The sequence below is a fragment of the Brienomyrus brachyistius genome, chromosome 16, assembly GCF_023856365.1.
Source record: "Brienomyrus brachyistius isolate T26 chromosome 16, BBRACH_0.4, whole genome shotgun sequence".
NCBI classification, from domain to species: domain Eukaryota; kingdom Metazoa; phylum Chordata; class Actinopteri; order Osteoglossiformes; family Mormyridae; genus Brienomyrus; species Brienomyrus brachyistius.
Genome location: NC_064548.1, coordinates 5,688,572 through 5,700,922, shown reverse-complemented (window position 1 = coordinate 5,700,922; position 12,351 = coordinate 5,688,572). Strand labels below are relative to the sequence as shown.

Sequence of the window (12,351 nt, the reverse complement as noted above, 5' to 3'; positions counted from 1 at the left end):
AATATCATGGGTCGGGTCCACCTTTAGCCTGCAGCTCAGTGATTGATTTTGTAATTGTATCGTTAGCTCTGTGGACGCTGGCAACTAATTATCACCTAGTAGTAACTTGGATCAGATGGCAGGGGAAAATGCCAGATAGACCTGGTAGTCCCAAAAGCATAGTGAGCGTGTGCTGGGAGCGTCTTGCAGAGGCTCCAGTCCCGGACATATTCAACTCGTACCTCTGGCAAAACCTAGAGACATTAATCCTGAATGGACGATGTTCTGACCCTCCATTGCTGAGGGAGATGTGCAGAATTGTGGCTGAGCGGTTGCTGGTGCCTGTTGTGGTAGCAATCACCAAATCCAGTGGTGGATTATCAAGCTCCTTCAGCCTGACGGCTCCCTTTACCAGCTCTGAGAGGGGCTTCCAAGCTTGGTTAGTTTGTGGGACGCCAGAAGCAGCTGACAGGTACTGGCAGGCCAAGTGGAATGTGGTTTTAGCAGCTACTGAAGCAAAAACTCAGATGTGGGAGAAGTTTGGTGAAGACATGGAAAAATACTTGGTTGGCGTTGAAAAGATTCTGGCAAACTGTCAGGCAACTAAGCAGAGGGAAACAGGGTTGTTTATAGGAGGGGTAAAGCTCTGTTGACCTCAAATGGGGATATAGTCCGACGGTGGAAGAAGTACTTCAAGGAAGTAGAGCCTGAAGTAGCCTCTTCAGTGGTAAGACTCTTAGAGTACCTGAAAGGGGTGGGGTTTCCAATAGTTAAGAAAGGGGACAGCATCTGAGGGATCACACTGCTTCACCTCCCTGGACAGGTCTATGCTGGAGTACTGGACAGGAGGATCTGTCCGTTGGTCAAACTTCAGATCCAGGAGGAACAATGCGGATTCCATGCTGGTCATGGAACCAGTTCTTCATCTTCACAAGGATACTAGAGGGTTCATGGGAGATTTCTCAACCAGGCTACACATGTTTTGTAGAAATGGAAAAGGCATATGACTGTGTCCATATGGGGGGTGCTTCAGGAGTATGGGGTACACGGTCATTTGTTATGGATCATCAGGTCCCTGTATAACTGGAGCCACAGTTTGGGTCACATTGTTGGCAGTAAGTCAGACTCGGTGGGTGTTGGACTTCAACAGGGTTGCCCTTTGTCACTGATTCTATTCATAACCATTATGGACAGAATTTCTAGGCGTAACCAAGGGGCGTCATTGCTTATTGCAGATGATGTAGACCTGTGGGCTTAATTGGGCTGTGACCCACAGCATTCCCTAGGGTGGTTTGCAGCTGAGTGTAAACCGGCTGCAATGCGGATCAGGACCTCCAAGTCTAAGGCCGTGGTTCTTGAGTGGAAAAGGGTGGATCGGTCTCTTCTGGTGGGGGATGAATTACTACTTCAAGCAACAAGTATCTCAAGGTCTTGTTCACAAGTAAGGGAAGAGGGGAGCAGTTGATCGACAGGCGGTGTAGGGCAGCGTCAACAGTTATGCAGATGCTGTACTGTTCTGTAGTGGTAAAGAGAGAACTATGCTGGAAGACACAGCTATCACTTTACCAGTCGATCTATATTTCTACCCTCATCTATGGTCATAAGCTCTGGGTAGTGACTGAAAGAATGAGAGCACAGCTACAAGAGGCAGAATTGTCTTCACAGTGTGTCTCGGCTCAGCCACAGAGACAGGGCGTGGACCTCAGACATTCAGGGGGAGCACAAAGTAGAGCCACTAGCTCCTTCGCATCAAAGGGAGCAATCTGAAGTAGTTCGGGCATTTATGCAGAATGTCTACTGAAAACCTCCTTGGGGAGGTGTTTCGGGCATGTCCAACTGGGAGGAAACCCTGGGGCTGGAGAGATTGTATCTATTGGCAGGCCTGGGAATGCCCTTTTCCGTAGTTAATAACTTGGGATTTCGTCACCTTATCAAAACAATCAAACCGCGTTATATGGTATCCTCCCGCATACATTTCAGCAGCACAGTGATTCCCGACCTCTATGAAACATTGCGGGGAGAAATTGAAACTGAATTAGCACAGGCACTGTATCTGGCTCTGTCCACTAATAGCTGGACCTCCAGAGCAACTGAAAGTTACCTCACGGTGACTGTGGACTATGTGCAGGATTGGGAGATGAAGGGCTACGTGCTGCAAACTCGTCACCTGTACAGTATGAGAGTCATACAAGCGCACAATTACCTCAAGAAATAATGAATGCTGTGACTGAGTGGAAGCTAGAGAGACCAAATATCACAATACCAGTCACTACAGATGCAAAACATTGCAAAAGCCATTCATGAAGCTTATGTGTTTGAGCCCCATATTGGATGTTTTGCTCACACCCTGAACCTTGCAGCCAATCAGGCAGTTTCTCTCACGGCAGTGAGCCGCCTCCTGGGTACGGTCAGAGAAGACCTTTTTTCACAAGAGTACCACTGCTCATCAAGTTTAAACAGACAAGCAAGTGATGCTAGATTTACCAACGCACAAATTAATCCACGATGTCACAACACGCTGGAATACCATACATGACATGCTCGAACGTTATGTTGAACAGCAACCGGCCATCTACAGTATGCTGCTATGTTGGACAAGTCTGTGAAGAAGTTGATAAAATACATACTTACTGACCGGGAACTGAATCTGGCTGAAGAACTAATTCAGCTACTCTGAAACAAGTCCCACGTTATCAATGATTCTCCCATTAAAGACAAAGATTCTTAAATCAGATTCTTACATCAGCTCCTAAGGACAATGCAACAATCAGGGAGGCCAAGGCAGTCATTACACAGGACTTGGGAAAAAAGATACAGAGAACCAGATCTTGAGTACCTTCAGAAAGCTACAGCCCTTGATCCAAGGTTTAAATCACTGCCGTTCCTAAACGAAGACTGCTGTGACCGAGTCTACAATGATCTCATAAAAGAATTTGTGCAGCATAAATATCAGGTATTTGATCTATTTTTAAAAGTATTTTCATAATCTTGTTTTTATCATGTTTATTAAAATTTGACAAATTTACATATGCTTTTGGTTTAGAAATGTGTCACACATAATAATAATTTTTTAGTTTCAAGATGTGCAAGCAGAGGCATCAGAGAAAGAACAGAGAAAGAAAATCCATCCTCATCATCGCCTCCTCAGAAGAAATCTGCCATGTCAGAAGTACTTAGAGAGCTTTTCAAAGCAGAGCTGAAGACGAAGTCCTTTTCCAAAATTATTGAGGAGGAAGTCACATCATACAAGGTAGCAGATTGCCTTCATGTAGATGCAGATCCTTTTTGGTGGTGGAAAACAAACCAGTCAAAGTTCCCCCATGTTGCAAAACTTGCACAACAGTGTCCCAGGAACCTCTATTGCACGTGAGAGAGTGTTCTCCACCGCAGGGGACATTGTCAGTGCAAGCCGTTCCCGTCTTGCTCCAGAGAACGGAGACAGGCTTACCTTTTTGCACAAAAACCTCACTATATAGAACAGACTTTTCCAGTTACTAAATTGATTTTCCACTGTTATTTTACAACTAATGATACCTGTTTAAGTTGTTACCATGTGTATCTAAAATTCAAAACGTTGATTTCATACATTATAGCCGGGGTACTCAACAGGCAGACCCCGGTTTGGATACGGACCCAGACAAAGGTCAATTCGGTACGACACAAAAATCTGGGGGGAAAAAAAAAACAAAATCATCCAATTGATTATTATCAATGCTTACAGTGCTGGCTTAAAGCAATGCATTCTGGTCCGGATCTTTTAGATTTTATTTGTCGAACTTGGTGCTGCAAAATGTCACCACGCGTCACCATGTCACATGGTACAAAAACCTACCGAGAGCAAGACAACCTAAGACAGATCGCGCAGCGGTTCTCAGCCAGCTGCACATAAGAACGTAAGAACTATACAAACGAGAGGAGGCCATTCAGCCCATCAAGCTCGCTTGGGGAGAACTTAACTAATAACTCAGAGTTGTTAAAATCTTATCTAGCTCTGATTTAAAGGAACCCAAGGATTCAGCTTGCACTACGTTATCAGGAAGACTATTCCATACTCTGACTATGCGCTGTGTAAAGAAGTGCTTCCTTAAATCCAGTTTGAAATGTTCTCCCGCTAATTTCCACCTATGGCCACGAGTTCGTGTATTTGAACTAATGCTGAAGTAATATATTTGGTTGAACAGCATCCAAACCTGTTAATATCTTATATACCTGGATCATGTCCCCCCTCAGTCTCCTTTGCTTGAGACTGAACAGATTTAGCTCAAGTAACCTTTCCTCGTATGACATTCCTCTAAGACCAGGAATCATTTTTGTGGCCCTACGCTGCACCTTTTCTAAGGCCACAATGTCCTTTTTAAGATATGGTGACCAAACCTGCACACAATATTCTAGGTGAGGTCTCACCAAGGAATTGTATAATCTTAGCATTACCTCCCTTGACTTATACTCCACACACCTGGAGATATAACCCAACATCCTATTGGCCTTTTTTATTGCTTCCCCACACTGGCGAGAATGGGACATGGAAGCATCAACATACACACCAAGGTCTTTTTCATGATCAGCTACCTTTATTTCATTGGGACCCATAAAATACCTGTACTTTATATTTCTGCTCCCTACATGGAGTACCTTACATTTGTTTACGTTAAATTTCATCTGCCTGGTATCGGCCCAGTCACTAACTAAATCAATATCCCGCTGTAGCTGCTGAGCCGCTAATTCAGTATCTGCTACACCACCCACCTTGGTGTCATCTGCAAATTTCACCAGTTTACTGTATATGTTATGGTATCTATATCATTTATGTAAATTAGAAACAATAGTGGTCCTAAAATCGAACCCTGCGGTACCCCACTATGGACGCAGGCCCACTGTGACATTGTGCCTCTTATAACTACTCACTGTTTCCTATCTGTTAACCAGTTATCAATCCAGGTCGCTACGGTACCTAAAATACCTGTCGCTTTGAGTTTAAGTAGGAGCCTCTTGTGGGGGACAACATCAAAAGCCTTTTGGAAATCTAAGTAGATGACACCATAGGCCTTCTTATCATCAACTTCCTGAGTAGCTTCCTCAAAAAACTCCAACAGATTCGTTAAACAGGATCTACCTCTCCTAAATCCATGCTGGCTATCCCGCAAAATGTTATTGGAGTCCAGGTAATCTACCATTTTCTCTTTGATTATAGCCTCCATAACTTTACCAGTTATACAAGTTAGACTGATTGGCCTATAGTTTGACAAATTACTTCTATCCCCTTTTTTGAAAATGGGCGTTATGTTGGCATGCTTCCAATTAGAAGGTACCACACCTTCAGATAAGGATTTTTGAAACAGTAAAGTTAACGGTCGGCAAATAATATCCCTCATCTCTTTTAACACTATAGGTACTGGAACCGCCTCCGTCATGACACAACTTTGCCCTTATTGGCTGAAGAGTTCAGTCCCGTGCCTGACGTTTGTATCCCAGGAAGTTCCGATGCGATGCAATTTCTCACGTAAAGCACGTCAAGCAGTGTGAATTGGTTTTCAGTTAATTTACCTGGTAAAATAAAGTTTAAATAAATGACCTAAATGCTGTAATAGTACACGTGAGTTATTTGTTCATTTATTGTTAGTTACTGCAATGTTGCGCTACTAGTCTGTGAAGAAGACATTCAAGTAATAATTGCATTGTACTCTGTACATGACAATAAAAACTGAATCCTTAAAATAAACGTATTTGATCAATTTCCTGGCAGCTATCTTTTTACACAGGGCCACTATACACAATAGTTTTTTTTTCCACTGCTAACTGTTTGGACCAGGAGTTGGTTATTGTAAATTTACAGTAATGTGCATGTAGGTGATATTTGCATAGTTCTGGAGTTTTTGTTCTGGAGCTCTGGACTTGGAATTTTCCGTTACTTTTCCGGACCTTAGCCTGACTGGACATTTAGTAAGTGGACCTTTCAGGTTTATATTTGAGTGCCCCTGCATTATAGACATAAAACATAGCTGTGTCTTTGTAAATGGAAAGTTTTATCTGTCTATATGAAAAATAAAGAGATCAAAGAATGATAGTATATTTTATCTAAAACATATGGATACTATAAATACTGTAAGGTACCGTACTGGTAACACAAAAACCGCAATACGTTCCGAACCATGGGTCCAATGTACCATAGGGTATACCTATCCTTATGGGGCCTGCTCATTCACTTCTATGGGAAAAATGCTAACGTTAACTATGACAACCTTAACCCCTACCCAGCCCTAACCATAACCATAAGTAACCAAGCAAAATACAAGAGTTTTTGCATTTTTAGCTTTTTCATAGCAGTCACTGATTTTTATAAAATACAGTTTTCAGTCCCCATAACATTACAGTTTCCTGGTCCCCATAAGGGAAAAAGAACGGATATTTATCACGTTATGGGGACATTGTGTCCCCATAAGGATAGGTATACCCGCTCACACACACACACGCACACGCACACACACATTTGTATTTACATCTGTGTCCATTATTCATTTCCATGGGAAAACCCTAATCCCAAGAATAATAACTTTAACCCTTCCCAGCCCTGACCTTAACCACAAGCAACCAAGATTTTTAGAAAATTTTTTTTTGATCGCAGTCAAATTTTTTTTTTTATAAAATTGGGTGTCCCTTGGTGGGTAGTGAAAAAATGCTCCCCACAAGGTCAAAATGACAGATTTTTATCACATTATGGTGACATTTGGTGCACGCAATGTAATACATGCATTAAACCCCCCCCCCCACACACACATATACAGTACAGTTGAGAGAGCAGCTTGGGGTATGAGTGCACAGTAAAGTCATTTATCTGGTGACCCAGGAGCATAAATAAATGATTTTGCCAAATAAAAAAACCACAGTTTAAAAATATATATTATTATAAGCCTACCATATACATTCTCCCCACCTCTACAAAAAATGTGACATAATTAAGTTCCCCAAGATACACATCACCAGGAGGCTACTGAACTGCTTCAGAAAGAATCTGATTAATGGAGGGCTAGGTATCAAAAATCTATATCAGCTTTATATGGAATATTCAGAAAATCACGTCACACCCTACAGTTTTAAAATTATAAGTCTGCAAAAAGATTCATGAAATAAGTTTAGATGACAGATGGCTGTGCTCAGAAGATGGCGGCTACAGGCTCCATTTTCACTCTCGGCTGCCCTCTGTTTGCAGTTCCAATTCCGCTGCCCTCTGTTATTGCGGTTACAGTTTTGGGTCTGATCAGCTTTATATTTTTAGGTGTAGATTTTTATCCATATAATGTTTTTGTGAAGTGATAATTAGATCCAGCAGAGATGAAATTCAGTAAATATTAATAGATCCTGATCACAAGAATAAACCTCTATTCATCTCTTTGCAGCCACTAAGCGACGCTGCTTCGATTTTGGTGTGGGTTCTCTAAGTTCCAGGTCTTCACCTATGCGATATAACTGCAAAATTTTAAAAATATCGGCTAAGTAGTGTCTGAGTAGACCTCCTCTTTGCTGTCACTATGCTGTTTCAATTTTGGTACATTTTGTCTAAAAATGTGATCAGGTCTAGATGTTCAACCTTCAAAAGTCTGCAAACGCTGAGAAAATTCTGGTAAGTTCACTCTTACTGTACCATTCAACTGGAATGTTTGAAAAAGATCAGTATAATACTCTTAGAGGTACTGTATTCACAAGACCAAGTGTCTTCTGCAGCTGCCATTTCCTTTGCTACCACACAGGGCTGCTGCTTCATGTTTGGGGCAATTTATCTGAAAATGAAACCAGGTGTAGATCTTCCTCCATAAAATGTTTTGTGAGGCATTAATAAGATTTGTGAAATACTTTTTCACTTTTTGATCACATTCACAAAGTCGAATGACGTCTGCTTTCACCCTTCCCTTTGCTGCCACACAACAGCAATTTTGTGGAAATCCGTCTCAAATTTTTATCATTTCCAGTTTGGCATCCAATTCCTCTGAAAAGTCTGAAAAAATATCCATCAAAGACTTTTAGAATTATCGTCCCAATGGGATCAAGTCAAATCTGCCCCTTTTTTGCAATCGCCTTGGGGCACTGCTTCAAATGTAATCAGTTTAAGTGCCATACAATGCCTGTGCAAAGTCAGAAAAAGATTTGTCAAACAGTTTTTGAGTTATTGCCTTACATAGGATCCCCATGATCCAGAGAGTCGATTTGTGGTGAGAAGGATGCTGCTCATTGTTCTTTTGTATGAGGATATCAGAGTGATGGCTCAGTAGAATAAAAATAATTTAAACATGGAATATATATATATATATATATATATATATATATATATAAATTAAAATAATTCAACATTCAGCATTTCTTGTTCTTTTTTATTCTAAATAATTCCTCCATCTGTCTTCCAACAGCATCTATAGACTTAACCTGTATTCTAAATAGTGATGGTTATTATTTATTCAAATAAAACAGCAGCACTGAACCAAACCCATTTGATTTTTAGTCCGAGCCAAAGATTATAATTTCTATAGACTCATATTTACTGGAATGACACATGCCAAGGTTTAGGCCTGACACTTCTGGATGAGATTCACTTTAGCTGGAACTAGCAGTTTCTCCCAGGAGTCACTGATGTGTGACTCGTCTGGCCAAAGGGCCAACCGCTCATTACAAATCGACAGACTGCACCAGAGCAGCTCCCAGTGGATGCAGTGCCCACAAAAATGGTCTTTTCAGCAGACTAGCTTCATAAAATCACCCTACTAACTCCAAGACTATTAATGCTACTACCCTGGGCAGCTGCTTTACACTTGACACTTTGTTCATACCCACGCCCTTCATATCAACACCGTCACCTAATTTTAGACAGCATATTATTCTATATTCAGTTCTTTAGGAAGCCGAGGTGCACTGAAACCCCTTTTCCTCACACTCTATTGTTACCCTGCTCTTCACTGACAGGGAAACGGACTCGCCCACTAGGCTCTAGTAATACCAATCTACCACAAACTCCTTGCGAATCAGTCCGTAAAAAGCCGTAAACATAACGTAACCTAAAGTAAACATTTATTGCCCAAAATCACGAAATATTTAGGCATTGTATAATTGTGGATGGAACCCTTGAAACAACATAGCATCAACATTTGTGCCTGACAGTCCTATACTTTAACCATAATGAACATCTCTTATTAACTTGACCCACGTTTAATCCACTTCATTGACTGTACTGATCTATAAGTTCCCACTGCAATGTTTCAAGAATGTGTTTTGCTTGAAGAATCAGACCAGACAAAAAATCATTCTTCTTTTGTGGGGAGGGGCCATTATACAGATCCTGAATAGACTTGACAGTATAGTGAGTATTTACTGCCCCAAGCTGTGCACACATGCATCCCAGAAACCATCTACGGTTTTGTGGAAAAACCCCAGAGCTCACTTCCAAAAGCTCACGTGAAGTTGTGCTAGTCAGCGATCTGCCGGAAGGACCTTGGCTCAAACCTTGTATCCGACCGGGAGGTCTTGGCAGTCCTGGGAGCAGCCGCTGATGCGTCGGTTCAGGCACTCATTGACGCGGCAGTCGCGCTCGTCCGAGCGGTCGCCGCAGTCATCCCTCCCATCGCAGAGGCCCACAGCGGCGACGCAGCGGCCATTGGCGCACATGAAGAACGAGCCATTGCAGAGGCTCTCTGGGGACACATGGAGCCTGGGTTGGGGGGGCTGGTATATTCAGATGTCAAGGACAAAGGGCAGCGACACGGCCATGCAGACATAGGGAGGGTGGCATGACTAAGGGGGGGAGTGGAATCTGTGGAGGTGTGGGGGAACTGATGTCAGTCCTGACTGAGAAAAGGCCTCCAAAGAAGAGGCTTCTCTCATCCGCATTATCTGCTGTGTGCAGGATTCCACAGCACTCCCACTCAGAGAGAAGCACATCCACATGATGAATTTCTGATATTGCTGAGATTACCTCACTGTGTAAATTCAGTTCAATGTATGAATAATACTGGTTTACTTTGCAATACACGCTCGTCTTCTGGTAACTTTTCTAGAAACAAGCCTACTGTACAAGTCTACAAATGGAGAGAAAAAAAATTGTTTATGGATGAGGAGGAAAAGATAGCAAAGGAAATAGGGAAAGAGATAGAGAGGGAGAGAGTGCATGAAGCAAATAGTGAAAGAGAGATAGAGAGGGGGGCAGAGATAGAGCAAGGGACATAGTGAGAGAGAGATAGTGAGGGAGATAGAGAGAGGAGACAAGCAGTAAGAGGGCATCAGAAGCACGACCTGTCGCATTATCCTCACTCTAAACTTCCCAGCATGTATGTAAGGAGGTGGACCACTGTCAGTCACCATGGTGATGCTGTGGGCGGAGCCTTACCTGCCGCAGAGCACTTGGGATTCCGGGGCAGCTCGTCGGACCCATCTACACAGTCGGGCTGACCGTCACACTCCCACTGGGCGCTGAGGAGGCACCGCCCGTCAGCGCAGCGAAACTCCTCCTCCCCACAGGAGCGGTAAGCTGCACGGGGCACAGGGCGGGCAGACATACTGTTATGGTGGCTGGAGAGGGGCGAAGCACCAACCATAGCTGTTCAGAAGACGATTTTATGGCTTACCGCTGAACATTTGACTCTTTTGAACATTTACTTGGTTACAAGCTGGTTGTTCACTGAGGTAAAGCAGGTTAACAACCTCATTGAATACACACCCAGCTTGTTCTCTGGGCTGTAATCTGTAAACTCTTTGGTCTGTTGCGTTTCTTAAGCACAGTGCCACCCTGCGGAGTCGAACCGCCTCAAGTTCTGGCTGGAAAGCCAGCAGGATCAACTGGAGCCCTATGAAGCTCTGCTAATGTAACAATGTGTCATTTCATCTGTGCTTGTGGAGAAAATGCAGGCCCCTGATGGGTATTTAAAAGGGCTGTGTGGCATTAGCAGGCTGCTACCTAGCACTCTGCTATTCTGCTAAAGTTTTATGTCTAGTTGGAGCATGAAATTAATTTCGAGGCCCCTTGCAGAGATAAAACATGATTTAAGTCTCTGAGCCAAATTCGAATGTTGGAGTGCATTCCCCCAGGATGCCGTACGCCACTTAATAACTGAGATCTGAGTGATCAGCAGGTGTAGGTGTCAAGGTTGTGTGGGGGTCTGATTTTTTGAAGGAAGTGGCGCTTAAGGTACAGTCCAGTACTGATCTTTGGAAGGTACCGGAAGGGGGGAATGCAGAATCGTACCTCTGATGAGCAAGGGTTGGTTTGATCTTTTGTCCCCCATCCACCACCCCCCCCACACTGTCCCCTTAAGATGTTTCAAAAACTATATAAGTAGTTAGAAAGTCATGCTGACAAGATGATTGTAGCTGTCTAGCTAGTTAGCAGAACATGCTGCTTCAGCATGTCTTAAATAAGGAGTGCATTTATTTAATATACTGTATAGGGTAGTGGCTGTCTGAGGGGGGCCCATACAAATGCCTGGCTTGAGTGGTGGTAAACAGCACCATTGCTGGTAAGTAAGTGGCATAGAAGGCAACACTGAGGAGAGAGAACCACTTGCCGCATTCAGGGGACTCGTCGGAGCCATCACCGCAGTCGTCGTCATGGTCGCAAACAAAGCGTTTGGGAATGCAGGCCTTGTTTCGGCACAGGAAGGTGTTCTCATCACATGTGTTATTGGGAGCTGCGGGTGAGATGCAGAACCGTCATTAGGCACGTAACCTTTCTGGCACCTCGACCATGCTGCTAGCAGAGAGTCATTGTATGGTATCAGCTACAGGACACAAATTCACAGACACATATACTGCAAGAATCAGCTACAGGACACAGCTTTGCAGACACATATGCTACAGAAATCAGCTACAGGACACAGATTCCCACACATATTCACCACAGGAATCAGCTACAAGACACAGCTCCCTACACACATATACTACAGGAATCACCTGCACGTCACAGCTTCCCACACTTTACATACTATTATATATGTATATATATATATATATATATATATATATATATATATATATATATATATAGCAGCTTTCCATATTTGGAGTGTTGTTTAAATAGCCGACCACAAATTTTTGATTGATTGTACAACTGCCCGACTGGATTCCACTTCAGCTTTAATCAATCTATACTTAAGACACATTCACTAATGTGCAATAAAACCAGATCCACTGTAAAAACAATAACATGCATAACAATGTAATTTTAACAGAATTGTTTAAGTTACCATTACATGATGAAAATAAGATAATGAAAAACAATATATAGGAAAAAGCATGAATTTCTTCTGATACTAAGCCGTGGAAATACGAAAACATTTCATCCACAATTTTCTATCTTTACTTCTTGTACCTCCCCAGAAACAAATAAATTATACCTGC

The 12,351-nt window shown here is 42.7% G+C and overlaps 1 protein-coding gene across 10 annotated transcripts in view; it reads right to left on the bottom strand.

Annotated features, from left to right (window-relative positions):
- The window catches only part of LOC125710026 (low-density lipoprotein receptor-related protein 1B-like), a 339,401-nt gene that overhangs the window by 75,523 nt on the left and 251,527 nt on the right, over positions 1-12,351 (bottom strand). For all 10 annotated transcript variants that reach the window (XR_007382901.1, XM_048979177.1, XM_048979181.1 and 7 more), the window contains 3 exons: positions 11,520-11,642; positions 10,346-10,486; positions 9,466-9,653 (listed from right to left, as the gene is read on the bottom strand). Coding sequence is in view for 9 of the 10 variants with exons in the window: in XM_048979177.1 (XP_048835134.1) it covers positions 9,466-9,653; positions 10,346-10,486; positions 11,520-11,642 (452 nt within the window). In the remaining variant the exon portion in view is untranslated. The remainder of the gene's footprint in view (positions 1-9,465; positions 9,654-10,345; positions 10,487-11,519; positions 11,643-12,351) is intronic.